The 21,521-nt window shown below is 43.4% G+C and overlaps 1 protein-coding gene across 1 annotated transcript in view; it reads left to right on the top strand.

Moving 5' to 3' along the window:
• Window positions 1–1,010: 1,010 nt before the first annotated feature.
• The window catches only part of RAB38 (RAB38, member RAS oncogene family), a 56,656-nt gene continuing 36,145 nt past the window's right edge, over window positions 1,011–21,521 (top strand). Inside the window, exon 1 of the mRNA XM_046016421.1 lies at window positions 1,011–1,342. Coding sequence (XP_045872377.1) covers window positions 1,063–1,342 — 280 coding nt within the window. The 5' untranslated portion in view covers window positions 1,011–1,062. The remainder of the gene's footprint in view (window positions 1,343–21,521) is intronic.

The following is a 21,521-nucleotide window of genomic DNA, read 5'->3' as shown; positions in this document are numbered from 1 at the left end:
TGAGTTATTTCTGTATCACCCCAAGCACAAATACAGATTGGTTAAAAGAGTATATTAAGAAACAAACAAAAAAAACCCTTTCTGGCTCAGGAAATTGGCTTTTAAATTGACTTTTTCCTTAATAGTGGTTGACACTGGGTACATTACTTAAACTGTCTAGGCCTCCTTTTCCTCCTTTGTAAAATGGGAAGAATAATGGTATCAATTTTAAGACTGCTAGGGCAATAAAGTGATAAGTATATAAAAATTGACACACAGCAAGTGCTGGATAAATACTTGCTATTGTTAGCGCTTAAACTAATCTGATTAGTTATTGAAATTGTATTTCCGTGTTGCCCAGAGCTTTTAGGATAGAAGTCTAAAAACTAAGGATGCCCTCTGCATTTTCAGCTCCGTGGTCCCCCCTGTTGGGCCACTGACAGTTGAACAGGTGTGAAAGTGCTCAGTGTTTCCCCTCCAAGAGAGGTGACAGGTCTGGATTACCATCATCACGTCACCGAGGAAGAAAACAAACTGAGGCTTGCCCAAGGCCAAATGACTTGCCCAGGGCCACTCACCTCAAAAAACCAGTGCATAGGAACCAAGACCCCGACCCTGCCTCCTGAAATTGTATTCTCAGCTGCCTCTCTTCCAAGCTCTCCTTACAGTGAGGGCTGGGGGCGGGTCTCTGAGCTCAGGAGCCCTGGGTTCCCCCGGGCTTGTCACTTTCATCTCCTGCAAAGCACTGAACTTTTCCACACGCAGTTTTCCCGCACGAAAAACGTGGAAAATAAAGCCCACACCTCAAAGCTTTGTGTTCAGGATCACAGGCGAGGAGAGGTCTTCGGAGACTGTAAAGTGCTGCACGAATAACCTTTGCAACAGGCATTAAGACGGAAGCCCCTTGGTTGCCAGTCCTCGGAGACGCGCCCTTCTCCACCCCCCATCCAAGGCGGCGCTCGGCGGAGGGAAAGGAAGGAGGATTAACCCCTGGGCGCCTGTCTGGGCGTTTCTCCAGGCGGCGGGGGAGGAGTTCCGCCCCTCGCCCCCGCCCCGCCGCTCCTCTCCCCGGCGCTGGCTCTCATGCTCCCGGAGTCAGTCTCCCGCCCAGGCCCCGGCTGCGCTCCCCGGTCCCGCACCGCACGCGGGCGGCCCGCCAGGATGCAGGCCCCGCACAAGGAGCACCTGTACAAGCTGCTGGTGATCGGCGACCTGGGCGTGGGCAAGACCAGCATCATCAAGCGCTACGTGCACCAGAACTTCTCTTCGCACTACCGGGCCACCATCGGCGTGGACTTCGCGCTCAAGGTGCTGCACTGGGACCCGGAGACGGTGGTGCGCCTGCAGCTCTGGGACATCGCAGGTGAGCCCCCGGGGGAGAGGGGAGGGCACGGGGGCCTCGCAGCGGCCCTGCAGTTCCGGGGCCGGGAGCTGCGGGCCGGTCCCGGGCGCCGCACGGCACGAGACTTTTCCTGGTGCGTTGGGAACTTGGTTTCCGAGGAAACAAAAGTTTTTCTCTTTCGCTCGCTGAAACTTCAAGTGCGTTCCCAGGCGCTTTGGCGCTGTTGCTCGAACTCCCTTGAACATCTTCCCCTGGGATCTCTGGACCCCGTGCGGGCCTCCCCAGGGACCCAGGGAGAGACTGTCTGGAGTTCTCGGTCTCCGGCTCTTTTTCCGGGCGTGGGCGACGCTGCCAGTGACGCGGCCCTTAGTGTCATGCCAGCCACCAAGGGGGAAGCCCTGAGACCGGTTGACAGTGGGAACCAGGAGCCTTCCAGGCTAGAAGGGCTCTTACCCACCTGTTGTCCCCCAACTGCTGTTTTTAACTGCTTAGTTCATTTCTAACTCCTGCCCCCTCTCAGTCAAGTGAGTTTGAGGTCCTCAGCTTTGAGGAAGCCAAGGAACTTCGTGTATATGCTTTTGGGGCAAAGTATTATTTCTGTGTTTCTCTCTGGCTCTCTGTGGTCTATGAAAAGGAGCCTGGGGGGTGGGGGGGCTTCTGGATGGCTTTGTCGGTTGAGCAGGACCGTGGTATTGAATCCAGCCCCGTAAGCAGGGGTCCCTGCTTAGAGGGAAGCCTGCTTCTCCCTCTCCCTCTGCCTGCCACTCCCCCTGCTTGTGCTCTCCCTGTCAAATAAATAAATAAAATCTTAAAGAAAAAAAGAAAAGGAGCCATGCACCTACCTTAGGGACACTTTTGTCAAACAGTCTATGACATTAGCCCTAAGATTTCTTGATTTGCCCATAAAGTTTTCACTGAGAGATCTGGGAAATGAGAAGCTTCATTACAATGTTTGAAACCAGAGTTTGCTTTTGAGGGTTTGTCCCCCTAGTTGGGCGGGGGAGTCAGGCAAACGTGAGGCAAAAGTGTGAGCCCTTGGACTGAAGCTGTTTGCAACCTGGGCATGTCCAACCCCTCATTACAGATCTTGGCTCTGTCACTCACCAACCTGCCCAGTGGCTCCAGGCACGTCCCTTCTGCTCAGTTGCATCCCTGTTAAGTGGAAAGGGGTTGGCCACGGCAGCTCAGGAATCTTCTTGCTCTGACGTTTCAAGGTCCTCTGGGATTCTCTGTGAACAGTGCCACTTCAGCTCTGGCTGTTCATTGTCCGTGGTACCGGGAGCCTTTGCTTAAGTGCTGGACCCAAACCCGCCACTTCTCTTTCAGAAACAGGTTCCTTTTTAGCTGGGGTATTTGTCTGGGAAACACTTAATCATGGCTCAAAGCAAGAGTAAATGTGGAAAATTTCTGAAAGGGTATTTCTGTTTCTGGGGAAGCCAGTGCCTCTTTAATCACGAGCCGCTGAGTCTTATGATAAAACTTTTGGCATGTGAACAGATTCCTACATTTGGAGTCATCTTCAGCAGCTCTGGTGGCATAGGGGGTTATCAGGGACCAGACGATGCCATCAACCACTGATTGGGCTTTTCATCTAGAAAAGCCACTGTGAGTCTCTGCACTTCGATTGTTGGATGTTTTAATGTCTGAAAACTCTTCTGGCTGCGCTGATGTATCTACAACTCAAGTTTAGAAGGAACTTACTGTTTCAGAGGGGATGTAGCTGTCATTTAGACTTTTGTGTCAAACACAAGTACGGATGTGACCTTAGCATGTTAGAGAATGTCTGTGAATCTCAGTGTCCTGATCTAACAGAGAAGGTAGAAAGGCATAGTAATTAAGAGTCTAAATTCCAGAGGCGAACCACTTTTGACTGTATCCCTGTTTTACCCCATATGTCCTGAGCTGTTTTAGGCAAGTTTCTTAACCTCCTGATCTCAGTTGCCTAATCTATAAATTAGGCAGGATGCTTTCTCCCAATAAATGAGAAAAGGACAACCAAAAAATGCCACCTATAGGTGACAGTACCTACTATCCAGGAGAACCTCAGGGATTATTGTGACACTAACATGTATAATGGTAGGCAAGAAGGGCATGATACGAATGTGCTAAGTCATAATAAATGAGGAGTCCTATATTACACCTATAATCTGTTTCAAAATACCCAGCACCATTTTTCAGCTTTATCCATGGTACAGCATGCTATCATGAACAATTTAAGTCCCAAATTTTGAAATGCCTCCTGAGGGGGCACCTGGGTGTCACCCTCATTTTAAGGCACCCTCTTTTCTCACCTGGACTATTGCATTAACCTCCTCACTAAGCTTCTTGCTTTCTCCCTAGTCTCATATGAAGTAATCGTTTGTCAAATTTTTTTTTTTTTTTAAGAGACTGCATAGCAGGGCATGTGGGCAGGTCAGTTGGTTAAGTGTCTGCCTTAGGCTCTGGTCATGAACCTGGGGTCCTGGGATGGAGCCCCAAGTCAGGCTCCCTGCTCAGCGGGATGCCAGCTTCCCCCTCTCCCTTTGTGCTTTCTCTCTCTCTCAAATAAATAAATAAAATCTTTAAAAAAAAAGAAAAGAAAAAAAAAGAAGAAATGCCTCTTGCATGGGGAGGCTATAGCCACAGAAGTCTGTGCAAATAAGAAATCTGAGGAGTTTGGAAAATCGGTTGTACAGCTGTAGTGGTGTGTAGGATCTCAGGAGGGAAACTACTTTTTCCCAGAGCTCTGATGTTCAGTGGTAACCTGCCTTCGGCAGCCTCCAGCCCAAAGGCCCCATGAGCTGTGTTAGAAGCTGGGAATCAGGCCCTCCTTGTTGTGGGGAAGTTGGGCCTTTGTGGAAGGGTTGAGTGGAACATCGTGGTGACATATTTCAAACTACATAGGTAGCCCTGTGAGGAGAGAATTCATACAAAATCCAACCTCAAGTACCCACTCAGACTCTAGTCAGCTGAGCGTACCTTACAGCACTTTCAGACCAGCCTGTCTGTCCAGATGTAAGAATGCTTCTCTCTCGCCTTTGGGCTCAACTCTGCTGTGTGTGTGGAAAGAACAGGTGAGGCTAAAGTGTGAACAGGAGGGTCTCACTTGGAGGTGGTTGAGAGGGGGGATGACATAGAGAGGACAGGCCCTGTCATTGATAGAATATCATATCTGTCTGCAATGGAGGGAATCTTTGCTCATGAGATTTTTGATACTCATTTGATTCAATGCCAACTCATGGCCTGTACGTGTCCAACTAAATTCTGTGCTATGTCTCTTGTAGCCACTTTGACTGACCAGTCTATTCCTGAAAGACTCCAAAAAATATCTCTCAGGGGGCGCCTGGCTGGCTCAGCCTGTAGAGCATGTGACTCTTGATCTCCCGGGTCATGAGTTCCAGCCCCCCATTGGGCATAGAGATTACTTAATAAAAACAAAAAACAGAAAACTTTTTTTTTCTTTTTTTAAAATACCTCTCAGGGCTTGTGAAGTAGGCTGAAAAGCAACATGGTAAATTCCACAAACCTCACAGGGAATGGCAATCACCCTGAGTCTCAAAGATTCTATCATGGAGGAGCAGCTGGGTCAGCTCTGGCTTCCAGAGCTCCTGACAGTGTCAAGAGAAATTAAGTCACTCCACCCAAGGCCACCTACCTATTAAGTGGAAGAGCCCAATTAATACAGTTCTGTGTGACTTGGAATCAAGCCATGCTCTTAGAGACCACAGGCCTGTGAGTGCCTGGGGCATAGTTGGTCCCCTGGGGTTATATTCTCCTCCCATTGAAAGGTATTACTTATTTCTTTCTTTCTTTCTTTCTTTCTTTCTTTCTTTCTTTCTTTCTTTCTTTCTCCTGTGTTGCTTCTTTAGATTTACCTAAGGTTATCCTTGCCTTCTTCCTATTTCTAACATGTTTCTGGATATTAATCAGAACGACTGTACAGGTAGTGGGATGAAATAGAATGAAAATCTATTTCTGAAAATTTGATTCTTGGTTGTAGAGTTTTAAAAATAGATTTATCAGGAAAAAAAGTAAGCAAAAGGTTCACATTTGAGACTCTCCTTTCTATTCCTCTCCAAATCTGATTACTGTAATTATTCCATCAGCATTTTCAAAGAGAACGGTACAGTTTTGTCTAGAATTCTTTGTGTGCTTTGGGACCACAGCTGGAGGATTTGGGACAGTCATAGTAATAGCAGCTAACATTTCTTAAGCATTTATTATTATGTGTATAATACACATACTTAATTTTTAATTCCACAGTAACATAGTTGGTTAAGTAGTAGTGCTGGAATTTAAAATTTGGCCATGGAATCCAGTACCAAGGTTTCTAACAGCTTTGGTCTACTTCCCACAATTTAAAAATAAAATACTTCGGGGGGACCTGGGTGGTTCTGTCAGTTACGCATCTGACTCTTGATTTTGGCTCAGGTCATGATCTCAGGATTATGAGATTGAGTCCCACATCAGGTTCCACACTGGGCATGGAGCCTGCTTAGGATTCTCTCTCTCCCTCCCCCATTCTTGCTCCCTGTCTTGCAAATAAATAAATCAATCTTTAAAAAATTGTTAAAAATACTTTATTTATTTATTTTTTAAAGATTTTATTTATTAGAGAGAGCAGGAGTGGGGTGAGGGTTAGAGGGAGAAGCAGGCTCCCTGAGCAGCCGCCAGCAGGGAGCCCAGTGTGGGGCTCGATCCAGGGACTCTGAGATCAGGACCTGAGCTGAAGGTAGACGCTTAACTGAGTCAGTTAGGTGCCTTCAAAATAAAATACTTTAGACGCATTCTTTCTATAAAAAAAGATTTATCTATTTATTTCAGAGAGAGAGAGTGCATGAGAGCGGAGGGGAGGGTCAGCGAGGAGGGGGAGAGAGAGAATCTCAAGCAGACTCCCTGCTGAGCTCAAGCCTGGCATGGAGCTTGATCTCATGACCCTGAGATGAGGACCTGAACTGAAATCAAGAGTTGGACACTTAACCGACTGAGCCATCCAACCATCCCTAGACATATTCTAAATATGTTTAAAAATATACTACTTGTTGCTGGGCAAACCATGGGACCTCAGTTGCTAGACCTTGCTCGACCTCTGATGCCTCATCTACAAAAAGACTCTTGTTTCATTTTCCTGGGATATCACATATTTGTATTATGCAATCTCTTGCAGTTTCTGCCAGTTCTAAAGTATTTTCAGTGTGTCCAGGTTATATGGGGCAGCTTCTTCCAACTTCTTCCCTTGCCAGCTTTGGGACAGATGCAAGTCACTTTCATGTCTGTGCCCTGGTTTCCTGTCTGTAAACCAAGGACAGTAGGAGAACCTGCTCCTTAGAGTTGTTAAAAAAATAAAATGAGGTAATTCCTGGGAAGTGGTGCCTGCTTGACGTATAACACCTGGTGAATAAATGTTAGCTCTTAATCTAGTTCTTAATTGTTAGTACGAACTACCTTCACGTACATTTTCCTGCTTGATCTGCCCAGCATCGCTGAGTATACACAGATCAGGTAGTATTACACCTGTTTTATATTAGAGAAAAACAAGAATCAAGACAGGTAAGGGACTTGCCCAGGGTTGCAAGAGTCAGCAAGTGGCCAAGGAAAAGTATTTCCATCAGGGCACTTCTGTGGTAACTTTCCCTGCCTAAACTGTGTGACAAAGAAACATTGGAGGACATTATCCAACAGGCAGAGTGATGGGGAGGCAGCCAGGGCCTAGAGTCAGGAGCTCCAGGATATGGAGTCCCCATGCCAGTAGTCATGAGATTCATCTGGATCACGGTGCTTTGTTGTTTCAGGGTTTATGAAATGCTTCCACATTGTGAAATTCATTGGGGGGTGGGGGTGGGGGTGGGGCGGAGAAGGCAGGTTTTAGACTTGACTTTCTTCAGTGTCTAATTCTTAAAGACTGTAATTCTCCAAGGAGTTTAGAAGAAGGGTCTTAAATGTCAACATAATTGATCTAGAAATGTAGAATGAGCTAAATTTGGCAACCACATGTCAAACAAACAAACAAACAAAATGTGTGTCAAGTCTGGGCTACTCTCTGCTGGGCAGTTTATTGCCTTGTTTCTAGCCTGACTAATTATAGATTTTCTAAATACCATCTGGACTAACATGGTTTGTGCTTAGAGGTAAGCAGCGTGTACACACGGTAAGATGGGGAAGTTTCTAAGTAGGGTGAATGATGTGTGGACAAAGCTCCCGGGGCTTTTTGCAGGGCAGTCAATAGAATCTCTGTCACAGACATGTGAGCGTTAGGCATGTGGGACATCTGCATTTTAGAGGACTGGTTCTGACAGGAGAGCGCATAGGAGTCTGACCAAAGCTAAGTCATTTGAGAGAAGGACGGGATGGGGACGAACAGCTCTAAGGTGTGTGGCTGGTTTCTTCAGCACAAATGTATATGAAATGGGTGGTATGTGTTAGAGACAGTTCTAGGTGAGGGGAAGACAAAGAAGGATAAAGATAAAGAATCAAACAAGGCGTGGTTGCTGACCTCAAGAAGTTCACGGTTTGATGGGCGTAGTGGCACCAAAGCAAATCACTGTTAACAGTGAAGGAACTGTATCAAGAAGGACACTCCAAAATATTCTGGTGGCACAGAGATCCTGCCTGCACCACATCTGTCCATTCTCTGAGCTTAAAACTGAGCGGGTGGGATAAAGCCTCTGGCTCGTGGGATATTTCCAGTCCTCTTACCTACAACCTGTTACTCCCTGTGATCAGTGATTTCAGGGCTCTACAGCTTGAGGCTGAAGTTCATCCTCTGGCTCTCTTCAGTTTTGTCTCCTCCTCTTTAGAGTCTTACATGTTCCCATGGCTTTAAACTCCATGCAGGTGTCTCCAAAAATGTGCATCTAACCTTGACTTAACTTCTTGACTTCTCATGACCGTCAGACCTATAGTTTGGTCTTCCTGCTGGCTGTCTCCATCATGATCTCTCATATATCTTGCAAGATCAATATGTCATAGCAAAGTGGCATGAAAAAGCAGATTGTTATTTTTTCTCTATTAGTGAAGTAAAATATGCTGAATATAGCAAAATTGTAAAGTAGAAAACGACAGTACCAACAACAGAGAAATACAGAGAACATCCACAATCCTTCTTTTTTAAAAAAATTTTTTTTATTAACATATAATGTATTATTTACCCCAGGGGTACAGGTCTGTGAATCATCAGGCTTACACACTTCACAGCACTCACCATAGCACATGCCCTCCCTAATGCACAATCATCCCTCTTAATGATAAGTAGTAAAGGACGCTCTTTTGTAAGTCTAAACTAGGCATCTTTCCCCATTCGCTGGACTTGGTATATACCTTTCCCATTGTCACTTGGACTTGAAACTTCTGCCATATTTTCTTCTTTGACCCTCCAATTCAGATAGTGATTATGCTTCTCTTGCCACTGCTATAGACCAAGGACAGCGCTATTATTACTTCCCTGTTTTTCTTCTGTAATAGCCGTGTGACTATTCTAGTCTCTTCTTCCTTCAGTTGTTATGTGTCCCAAGGTCAAGTTTCTGGAACATTGCTTTGGTGGCTCCCCATTGCCTATAGATTATGCATTTCATGAAATGAGGAATTAAAACACTAGAGATGAGGTGATAGGAAGGCTGGTGGCAAAAAGGAGGACAGATTTCAAGTCACAGAACCGTTGAGGGAAGAGTGGATGAGGTCCTAGCAGAGAGTCCTTGAGGTCTGACCAGGTCAAGAGGACACACAGGATCCATGTCATTGTGGCTGGTCATGAATACAGCTATTGTCTTTGAGTGTTGAAGCAGTACTTAAATATTTGTTTTTGTTTTATTATACTGAATTTTATTTACAAAGTCATTTTAAAATTTGAGCATTTGAGAGGTGTAAGATTTTACCTGGGAAAATTTATTCATCCTCTTGGTGAGCAGAGGGACTTAGCGATAAACAAAGTGGATCAATTTTTGAAATTATGGAATATGATAGTCTGGTGGGACATAAAGCAGAGAGATAATTATTTGAACACTGTTTAAATGAGTGTTCTGAAGGGGAAGTGTTAAAAGAAAGTCAAAACAGGACACATACCCTAGCTGTGGTGTGAAGGTGAGGAGACATGGTGTGGTCAGTGGTAATCTGGCATCGCTACAGGTTACAACATGGGAGGAGGGCTTGGTGAGGGAGCAGCACACAAACCATGAAAGAACATATATGCTAAGCTAAAGGTCAGAGGTAATCTCTTACATTGATCAATTTGCCAAGGCAGGTTTTTTTTGCAATTTAAACACCACACTGCTTGTGACAAATAGGTCTTATTATTTCTAATTTTGGAGGTGAGGAAACTGGACCAAGCCTGAGTAGAACATGGCGCCTGGCCCACAGTGGCCGCTCAGTGACAGTGGTTGGATACTGAAGTCATCACTCACCTGAAGAGTTTTTGAGAGTAGTTGCTTTGTAGAAAGTCTTAGAGCCCTTTCTCTCTATCTTCTTATGATACACTCTGGGGAATCCCGCAAAGCTTTCAAGTCATTAAGAACCACCCTGCCCCTGCCCCTCTTTACTTTTCTTTCTTTCTCTTGATTCTGAGATGGAGACTCCCAGAGGGATATGCTGGCCCTGCTTCTCCTGGGGGTGGAAGTCATGTTTATTCCATCAAGGCAAGATCCTCACCTTCTAGGTTAGTGTGTTAGAGTAGTGTCTGACTTGGCAAGGTCAAGATTCTGTAGCCTGGGTTTTACATTACTGAGTTCCACTATTTTTTTTTTAACTGTTTGAAAATTTAATAAAGAAACAATATGATTGTAAATTACTCTTTGAAAATAACTCAGGTTTTAACTTCCAGCATTCCCCATTCCTTTTAGTTTCTTACTCGCAGGTATTAATCAAATTCTATCTCTTCTGTCTTGAAAACTAACTCTGTGTTATCCCTTCATGGTGGCCTGTGTCTTCACGACTCATCAGGACCACTGTAGCAGCTTCCTAACACCCGTCCCTTCCTCAAGCCCCCTCCCCCTCCTCCCCACCATCAGTTTGTAGTCCGCAGAGGTGAGAGTTTTGAGCATGGCTTCATTCTCCAATCAGAAATTCTCCTGTTTGGCATTCTTTGGTGGATCACTATCACTTTCAGAATTAGAGGCTAAGCTTTTTTACTGTGAAATTTGAGGTCACCCATTCCAGTCTCATCTCTCATACCTCGGACTCTCTCTATGCTATGGCTCATATGATTGTCGCTGGCTAAATATACTTGCCTCTTTTTCACTTAGATAACTCCTTTGGATTCTGGGTCAGTGGGCCCATCTCACCTCCTTTAAGAAATGTCTGTTTGAGCTCATGTGCCCATGGAAGGTGCTGTTTCTCTGTTCCTGTAATAGCCATGCTTGTGCCGGATTAGAAGCCTTCTACTGCTCTACTGGAGTGTCTTTCCAATCTATAACCCTAGCTCCTAGCATTGTTCTTGGTAGTTAGCAGGGCCTCAAGTGTTCATTCAAGTTTTCTCGTCAACTATTTCATCATGGCTTCAATTCCCGGGTATATCATTGACCTAAAACTTTCTTCATTAAAACAAAACAAAACAAAAATCCCTTAATTTGTTTATGCTTGAAAGATTTCATAATTTTATGAATATTAATGTATTAAAAATGTAGACACTATAAAACTGATAAATATGACAGTCACTTTTCTGAAAATAGCATTGTTTCATTTTTTCATCATAAAAACTGGGGAGTGACCTTAAAGACCATTCTTAAAAGCTGCACTTCATCATTTAACCACGTCTTTATAATTTGGAATGAAGTGTCATTCATTTGAAGGTCAAGTGGCAAAACTATGGTAATGATTTTTTGACACATTAGAAGAAGTAATAATTTTGAAGGATAATTTTCACAGAGTTAAGATCTTGAGGGCTCATCAAACCCAACCTTTCCTTTTATAGAAGAGAAAGCAATGCTCTGAGAGAGGGTTTGCCTTTGTTTCTCAGGCTTTTAGAGCTAGTTAATAGTAGAACCAGAACCAGAATGCAGGCATCTCTGGGTTATTAATGATGAAATTTGAAGAATTAAAAGCTGATTTTTTAACACTAGATGTTTTGGTGTAGTCTTAAGCACTGAGACACAAAAATAATTGAATTTTATGGGTACCCAGCCCTCTGGAAATTTATGCAGTGCAGAAGACAGGGTGATTGAGGCTGAAAATTTGGCCATTTGAACCTCTTGCTTCCTTGCTCACACCCCGTGTTCGTTGCCTTGCTCCTTCCCTTCTTGCTGGTTCACATACCCTTCCCTTTGTTTCCACATATCCAAATCTTATCTAATGTTTAAGATTCATCTAGAAGAAAAAAAAAAAAAGATTCATCTAGAAGGGCAACTCCTCTGCAGACTTCCCTAATTCTCTCATTCTTCTTCTCTTGAATCTCATGCAACATTTTTTTTTTCTCCTGTAGCACTTCTTCCTTTAGCCTTGTATTAAGAGTTATTTCCCCCCTTTCCCATATCCTGGGTGTGATTTAGCAGACCTTGCCACAGTTGTGACATGATTTAATGAAATGACTGTGAAGTCAGCAAAGAGGTAGAGAAGAAAGCACTACATTGTGGGGAGAACCAAGCAAGTGTGGGTTTTTTGGGAAGCAAAGGAAAAAGAATTTTAGGAGAGGATGGTCAATAGTTTCAGAGAAGTCAGAGTTCTTTCTTTTTGCTCTGAGTCCCTATTATTGTAGCCTCTTTTAGCCCAGTATATTATTATTATTATTTTTAAAGATTTTATTTATTTATTGGATGGAGAGAGATCACAAGTAGGCAGAGAGACAGGCAGAGATAGAGAGAGGGAAACAGGCTCCCCGCTGAGCAGAGAGCCCGATGCAAGACTCTATCCTAGGACCCTGAGATCAGGGTCTGAGCTGAAGGCAGTAGTTTAACCCTCTGAGCCACCTAGGCGGTGGTAGCCCGATATATTATTAACCTTTTTTCCTCATCAGCCTTGCATGAAACTGTTCTCTCAAGAAAAGTGATAAAAAACTTAGCTTCTTATGTAGCCCCTCAGCCTAATGTGGACAAAGAGAATATCCATACTGAGAGGGATCCACGTAATTTGCAGTCTAATTTCACGCAAAATTTGAAGGAAATTGACAAGTTATTTGTTGGAAGACTATTTTTCCCTACAATGTAATGTGTTACTAAGAGCCAACATTTAGAGTGCGTAGGTGGCTCAGTGGTTAAGCCTTTCCTTTAGGCTCAGGTCATGGTCTCAAGGTCCTGATCGAGCCCCGCATCAGGCTCTCTGCTCAGCAGGGAGTGTGCTTGCCCTCCCCTCCCTGCCTGCTTCTCTGCCTACTTGTTATCTCTCTCTTTCTCTCTCTCTGTGTCAAATAAATAAAATCTTTTTTTTTTTTTTTTTTTAAAGACCCAACATTTATAGAGTGTCAGGCATGGTGCTGTGTATGTGTTTTGTTTTGTTAAAATATTTTATTATTTATTTATTTATTTGACAGAGAGAGAGAGAGGGAACACAAGCAGGAAAAGTGGTAAAGGGAAAAGCAGGCTTCCCGCTGAGCAGGGAGCCTGATGCGGGGCTGAATCCTAGGATGGAGTCAAAGGCAGATACTTAACAACTGAGCCACCCAGGCGCCCAGTACTAAGTGTTTTTATATATCCTTTCATTTATTGCTCACGGTGAGTGGATCTGGTAGGTCCTGTCACTAGCCCCATCACAGAGCTGAGAGAACTATGCTTAGACAAGCTAGAAAACAACATAGTCAAGGAAGAAAAAAACCAAAAAACTTTTCAAAAGTCATACAGGTCGTGAGGGATGGTGCTGGGTAGGAACAGAGATGTTTTCTGTTTGCTGTTTGCTGTTTTCGGACTACTCCGTTCTTCTGTTTCCTGAGTGAGATACAAGAGTGCAGTCATTTTCCCATTCCAGAGATTAAGTGGCATTTAGAAGATACACATTATTTATTTGAAAGGAAAATTATGTTTTGAATCTTGATATTTTTAGATAGAGCTAAGAATTAAATGAGCTGAATTCTTTGCACACATCACTGCTGAGACCATGGGGTTGGCTTGGCTTAATAACAACCCTTTTTTTTTAAAATAAAGATTTTATGTGTTTATTTGAGAGAAAGAGAGTGTGAGCCTGGGCAGGGGTGGTGGCCAGAGGACAGGGACCGAGAGAAACACACTCCTTTCTGAGCTCACTTTCCTCCCGCCACTACCCCTGCCTACACTCCCACTCTCTCTCTCAAATAAATACATAAAATCTTTATTTAAAAAGGTAACAATTGTTTTTTCAGGTATCCAGAAACAATAACATCATACAAAGGAAGGGTGGATGAATTGTAGTGACCTATTTTAAAAATAAATTTCAAAATATTCTAATTAAATCCTGCATTTATATTTAAATTTTAGGCTGTTTATGGGGTGGGGGGGGAGAGAAACAGAGACAGAGAGAGACAATTAATACCCCAGTATCCCAGATTTTTTTGTTAGAATTTATTTTGACTGAGGTCTGACACTTTTCAGCTTAGATGAGATAATTCACTTGAATGGAGATCATAACCTGAACCGAAGGCAGACTCTTTTTTTTTTTTTTAAATATTTTATTTATTTGACAGAGAGAAATCACAAGTAGGCAGAGAGGCAGGCAGAGAGAGAGGAGGAAGCAGGCTCCCTGCGGAGCAGAGAGCCCGATGTGGGGCTCGATCCCAGGACCCTGGGATCATGACCCGAGCCAAAGGCAGAGGCTTTAACCCACTGAGCCACCCAGGCGCCCCAAGGCAGACTCTTTTAACTGACTGAGCCACCCAGGCTTCCCCCCTCCTGTCAAGTTCAATTTATTAAGTAGTTAGCACCAAATAATTGAATAAGTATTATGTTCTAACAACTTAGTAGCCATTTGAATAAAACTAGAACACAAATTTGAAAGATTTTGAATTTCGTTTTTAATAACTATAATTATTTACTGTTGGTATATGTGTGCCTTTGGGCCATGGAATAGAATTTTGAGTCAGAGTTGATATCACCCCCCTCATTTCCTGTTTCACGTTGACTTTCACATGACTCTTGCTTTTTATCACACAAACTATGAAAACCTGTTTCAAAAAAGATAGGATCGCATTAGAAGGAATGTAGCATGGTCTAATGTAAAAATTGTGAACTATCTCAAGTTGGCAGTTCCTGAGGTGTGTGACCGAGCTTGAGTACCTCCGTGTTTACCTTGAAATTTTAAGATATCCTGTTTATCCACTTGCACCCCTGTGAGTTCACTGACACACCCCAGAGCACCTTAGTACACATTTTGGGAACTACAGCTCTAAAGGAATCTGGAAATTCTTTAAGAGTGAAGCCTTTACTTATTTATTTATTTGACAGAGATCACAAGTAGGCAGAGAGGCAGGCAGAGAGACAGAGAAGAGGAAGCAGGCTCCCCGCTGAGCAGAGCGGGAGGCAGGGCTCGATCCCAGGACGCTGAGATCATGACCTGAGCCGAAGGCAGAGGCTTTAACCCACCGAGCCACCCAGGCACCCCAAGAGTGAAACCTTTAGAGTCTAGTCCTGAGTCCTAGACTTGTGAGTTATTTGTAAAAGTGTTAGAAATCCTGACTTTTTACTGTCTTGTGAGTTACTTATAAAAGAATCTTTAAACGTTACTTAGAGATGATGTCTCAAATGCTAAGTAATTCAAACATACTTTTTTCTTAACACATTTGAGCTTATAGTTCAGTGGAGGTATTTTTAGGTTGTTTGTTAGGTATTTGTTTAAGTTGTAGTTAAATTAACAACATGGGATGCTGATTGTTTTATTTTGATTCATGCCAGCCTCTCATCTGTGACTTGGTTTCATTCCCTCCCACTATCCAGTCTTTGAAACGACATTATTCTCTATTCAAGTGAATTATTTCATCTAAACTGAGTAGTGTCAGACCTCAGTCAAAAGAAATTCTGACAAAAAAATCTGGAATACTGGGGTATTAATTGTCTCTCTCTGTCTCTGTTTCTCTCCCCCGACCCCATACACTGCCTAAAATTTAAATATAAGTATAGAATTTAATTGGAATATTTTGAAATTTATTTTTAAAATGGGTCAGGAAAATTCACCCACCCTTATGGACACCTGAAAAACCAATTGTTATTTTTTATGTCATTTCACTCTTGCACACTTTAGCTTAATTCAGTACAATGCCTCTAGCTTTACCATCTTGTTGAACAGGGGTAAGGGTTCCTATAAGAGATGACGATCAGTAGTGAGGTGAAATGGAGAAACTGAAGAAGTTGCAGAAAGAGCTTGGGTGGTTCTGAATCGGGGACAGATTTTATTCAAAGTGAATCTTAAGAATGAGCAGGAGTTTAAACAGGCATAGCAAATAAGTGGGTGGGATCAAGATCTTGCTTTATTTGGTGCACTCCTCTCCCTGGGGTGCCCCCTCCCCAGTAAGAAATCACTGGGAGCCCAGATGGTAACGTAAGTGAACTCTTTTCTCTACCTGGCAAACTCTTGCACATATTTTGGTGAATTTCTCTCTGAAGAATCTTTTTCCAATCTAGGACCACCGAAGCTACTGGTCCTTGCTTCCCTAGGAAATGGGAACACAGCTTCCCCATAATCCTGGCTCACATTTTGTTTCTTTATAAAACTCTACTGATAGTTAGGTGGATCTACTGGAACAGGCCCAGTGTGCTAAAGACTATTTTGATGCAAAAATGAACAAACATGGCGGGCGCCTGGGTGGCTCAGTGGGTTAAAGCCTCTGCCTCCGGCTCATGTCATGATCTCAGGGTCCTGGGATCAGGCCCCACATCGGGCTCTCTCTGCTCAGTGGGGAGCCTGCTTCCCCCTCTCTTTCTGCCTGCCTCTTTGCCTGCCTCTCTACTTGTGATCTCCCTCTGTCAAATAAATAAATAAAATCTTAAAATGAGCAAATATGGGATCCTAAGTAACCATTTGTCAGAGCCTACAAGAGCCATAAAAAAAACGGATCAGTAGCAACAATTTCTTTAAAATAAAGTCATATCAATTTCATTAAATTCTAAATATTTTGTTGGAGTTATTTTTATAAAATGGATATAATTACACACATTTAAATTTAAGGCAGTGTTCTGTGATATGTGACAATGCAAAAGAAATGACATGTGAGCAAATTATTTTTCCTTTTAAATTGGGTATTTGATACTACTCACCTCAAGTGAATTAACTCCCAAACATTACTCATATGATGTGGATATTGTAACTCTAAATGCTCTGAGTTTTCAAGACATTCCAATATATGTCTTGTTAGAGATCTTCCAATTTTTTTAAAAAGATTTTATTTGTTTATTTGACAGACAGAGATCACAAGTAGGCAGAGAGATAGGCAGATAGAGAGGGAGAAGCAGGCTCCCTGTTGAGCAGAGAGCCCAATGTGGGGCTCGATCCCAGGACCCCAAGATCATGACCCAAGCTGAAGGCAGAGGCTTTAACCCATTGAGCCAGCCAGGTACTCTACTACAGATCTTCCAATTTTTAAAAAAGATTTATTTATTTATTTGAGAGAGAACAAGAGGGCACGTCTGAGTGGGGTGAGGGGCGGAGGGAAAGAATCTCAAGCAGACACCGCATTGAACTCAGATCCCGACACAGGGTCTATCCCACTGCTCATGAGATCATGACCTGGGTCATAACCAAGAGTTGGAGGCTTAACCAACTGAGCCACCCAGGCACCCCTAGAGATCTTCCAATTTATAACTGTTGGCAAATTGTTCAAATTGCCTTAAATCTCGCATGGGTCACAGAGCATGTTAGCAGCCCAACCAAGCTCCAGTTTGTGGCATCTTCTGTAAACACTTAGTGGATCCCTGAAAGTGTTTAATTAGGGAAATGATTGGGTGAATTTGGCAGAGGCAAATGGAAATTAAAGTACCAGTTCAATCTCTAGTCCTGACCTCCCCCTGGAATTTCAGCCTTGTGTGCACAGCTGCCTCCTCAACATCTCAGCCTAACAGACATTTCAGACTTAACATATCAGAATCCTGGGGTGCCTGGGTGGCTCAGTGGGTTAAGCCTCTGCCTTCGGCTCAGGTCATGATCCCAGGGTCCTGAGATCGAGCCCCGCATCTCTGCTCTGCTGAGCAGAGAGCCTGCTTCCCCCTCTCTCTTTCTGTCTGCCTCTCTGCCTACTTGTCATCTCTGTCTGTCAAATAAATAAATAAAATCTTAAAAAAAAAATTCTGGAGTCCTGCTCGAATCATTTCATATACAACATCTCCACGAGCATCTCGATCTCCAGATGTATTTAGGAAGAAACCCATCTTTACCAGAGTTCACCATCACCACATCCGTCCACGTCATTCTCTCTTGCTGGGATGATTGTCTCCCCACTTCCAACCTTGACTCCTGTGGGTCATTCCTTAATGTAGCAGCCACGGTGTCCACTTCATTCATGTTTCTCATCTGCTCCTCCAGGACTCCTTCCGTCCTCAGTGCTTTCCTCTCTCCTGCAGAATGCAAGGCAGCCTTCCTATGATGGCCTGAAATTGGCTCTGGTCTGGACCCTGAGATTTGCCTGCCTTACCACATGTTCCTCTTCCCCTGCTCCGTCCTCTCCAGACAGACTCCTTGCTCTTCTCTAAACACTTGCCAGACACATTTGTGCTTCGGAGTCTTTCTTTCTTGGTGTTGTTCTTTCAAAAATGCACTTCTAAATATCCATACGGCTTTCTCCTTTACCTCTTTTGGGTCTTTACTTAAGTGACCACTTCCCCGTGGACCTTCACTATCCATCCTGCTTCACTTGGCTCTCACCCCCACATACCAATTTCTCCTTTCCTCCTTTTTTTCCCTCGCTACCACCTTACCAGCTAATGTAGTCTTACGTGTACCTTACCAGCTTTTTATCTTTTCCACTAGAACATGAGACTCATTAGAACAAGGACCTCTAATTCTTTTTGCTCATTGCTAGAAGAGTGCCTGAAAAATAACAAGCATTCAAAACTTAGTTGTTCAGTGAATGAGTGAAGTGAGATGGGGCAATCCTCACTAGAATGACGATGATGAAGGCAAGGGACATGGCAGAGGGTGGCTCTTACTGTCTTGTTAAGTCTGCATGTATCTGCCAAGAGTGGGGAGGGAATTAGGGCCTGTTCCTTCACTCAGTAAGGAGACCTTATTGCACACTCTGATGCTCGCAGTACGTGTCATGGGCACTGCTGAAAGGTGGTTCTGGCTAGGGGCACTTGTAATTTTGTGAGCGAAGATTGCTCATGGTTAATGCCAGTTTATCCGCCCAGGGGACTTGGAAAAAGAGTGATGGATTGATATGCTTCTGTCTCTGGCTTGGTGGGGCAAAGTAGGGAAGAGGGAAGAGGGAAGAGGAAAGAGTCTCAAAAATATGGCCACAGGGTCAGATGGACCCCTGAAAACTGGAGAAAACCTACTCACAAGCATAACCAGACTCTGATCCTAGTCTGTGGGTTTCCCTGAGTCTTCAAAACTAGCTTAACCTCCTGTAAGTTCAGTGTCCTCTTGGCCATCACAGTAATCGGATGGATTTGTTTTCCTCTAGATCCTTGTCCAAGATCCTACATACTTTTGGTTTCATCCTCCTGCTTTTCATACTATTATTCCTTGGAAACAAAGAGAGTATCTTGGTACTTTTTAGCTTTATGGATTGTGCATGACCCAAAATTTATGTTATTTTGAATAGAGTAAATTGATTCTAAGGGATTATTTCTTAAGAAGATGAGAATGATAACAAAAACATAACATTCCAGTGTGAAACTTGTTCCAACAGATATGTGCATAACCCTGTTAGCATAATGTTAATTTTCTCCACTATTTTTTTTTTTAAAGATTTTATTTATTTATTTGACAGAGAGAGATCATAAGTAGGCAGAGAGGCAGGCAGAGAGAGTGAGAGGGAAGCAGGCTCCCTGCCGAGCAGAGAGCCCGATGTGGGACTCGATCCCAGGACCCTGAGACCATGACCTGAGCCGAAGGCAGCGGCTTAAACCACTGAGCCACCCAGGCGCCCAATTTTCTCCACTATTGATTACTTATTGGAAATGAGAGTATAATATAGAGTAAGTGTATTAATACATAACACTAGTTCATGAACACATGGTGATATTGTATTTTAGAGGAAGAAATTATTTCTAAAGTAGTATCTTGAGTTTTTAACTATATCATGCAATCTTCGCTCACAAAATTACGAGTGCCCCTACTCTCTGTTCTATGAGTTTGGCTTCTTTTTTTTTTTTTTTAAGAGAGAAAGAGACAGAGAAAGCACATGAGTGATGGAGGGTGGGCGAGGAGGGGCAGAAGGAGAGGGAGAGCAAGAATCCCAAGCAGGCTCCATGCCCGTCGCAGAGCCAATCTCCTGACCTGAACTGAAATCAAGAAAAAGATGCTTAAACAACGGAGTCACCCAGGTGCCCCTACCAGTCTGGCTTTTTGGTTTCCACATATAAGTGAGATCATTACAGTATTTTATTTCTCTGATTTATTTCCCCTAGTATAATGCTCTCATTGCTTTTGCCCATGTTGTAGCAAAAGGCATGATTTCCTTCCTTTCCATGCTGATAATATCCCGCTGCATGTATATACCACATTTCTTTTTTTATTCCTTCACTGATGGATACTTAAGAGATTTCCGTGTCTCAGTCCTTATGAACAATGCTGCAGTGAACGTGGGGGTGCAGATAGCTCTTGAAAATAGTGTTTTCATTTCCTCCCAATGGGCACCAGATACCCATCTGGCGATCTCTTATGCTGCCAAAATGTATGAAGACCTGTGTTTGTATTTATTTTGAGGAAGAGCAGGAGCGATGAGAGCTGAGATGCTGGGAGCCTCCTTGGGGAGCTGTCGGGGCTCCAGGTGAGGGCTTAAATGGGAGCATTAACAGTGCTGATGGGGCGGGGTGGGGGGCGGGGGGTGGCGATCAGGACCTGTTTCTAAAACAGAAGCATTGGTAGAATGTTGGAGACCCTTTAGACAGAGGGGTGAAGAAAGAGTCAAAAGATGACTTGAAGGTAGTGCTCTGGGGGGCAGTGTTACTAGTGATGATGAGCACTGGAGGGAACACCAGGACGTAGCAAGTGGAGAGCTGGATGCCTGCATCCGTGGAGTGTGATTGGAAAGGTTGCCAGAGGCAGTAATGAATTTAATTTCAGGTATCCAAACCACTATTTTAGCAATGAGGAAAACAGGCTCAGAATGGTGCTAATCTGAGCTCACAGAGCCAGTAGGTTAGTGGTGGAGTGGCAAAAAGAAATGTGCCCAGTTTAACAGAACATCCAGGTTGCTTCCTCCCATTGTTTCTATGTCTATGTAGAAGATTCCTGGCTTGGCTGTGCCCACTGAGAATATCTCTAGAGTATTAATTACCAAGAGAAAATACCATTAAATATACATTATGACTCTATTACCTGTGTATATTTTTAGCTGAGTCTGTGACACCAAACGGACCACTGAAGGCTGTTGGGATAGAGGCCAAGCATTGATTTACTAGAAATATTTTAACTCTAGAAACAGGAATGCAGGAAGGGACCTTAGAGGTCAGCTAGAACAAATTCATTTTATAGGTGAGAAAACTGAGTCTCAAAGAGAGAAATGCATTTGTCTAAGGCTGCACTGGTAACCAGTAATTAAGACTAAGACCCATGTCTCTGGCCATTCAATTTATTGCCTTCTGCAGTAAGATTGTCCGAATGATCACTGCAGCCACTGTGTTAACTCTTGTGAATTCAGTTCATTGCTTTGTCATTGAACTTGTCTGGGAGCTGGAACACTGAATCATGAGTCACATTGACATGGCCATGGATGTGTGTGTAGAGTCTAAGAGAAATGGGAGCCTACATGGTGAATTGGGTCATTTTCGGTGCAGGCATCCAATAGGACATGTCTTAGTTTAGAAGTTCCTCAAGGGCAAAAACTAGAAGTTCCTCAAGGGCAAAAACTATGTATTTGCAGCAGAAAACACAGAGCCTGTACCATATTAGCTATTCAGTAAATGTGCATTGAATGAGTGCTCTAAACACACTGGAAATTTTTGAACTGTGTTTTTTTGTTGTTTGTTTGTTTTAAGTAAATTACCTGTGATAAATTCATCAGGTCTCTATGTTGCCCATATGTAGGCACTCATGAAAAGTCGCATGGTTCTCATTCTTTTCATAAGAAGCAGCAGAGAGAGAGCTATCAGCTGACAAAGGAAGGATAAAATGTGAGCACTGGAAATGCCTTTGTCTGAACATGACCTCTTGCCGGAACCCCGGAAATACAAACTTTTCA

This window comes from Meles meles, chromosome 8 (assembly GCF_922984935.1).
Source record: "Meles meles chromosome 8, mMelMel3.1 paternal haplotype, whole genome shotgun sequence".
Taxonomy (NCBI): domain Eukaryota; kingdom Metazoa; phylum Chordata; class Mammalia; order Carnivora; family Mustelidae; genus Meles; species Meles meles.
Note: the sequence above shows the minus strand (reverse complement) of the source record. Positions and strands in the feature narration are given on the sequence as shown.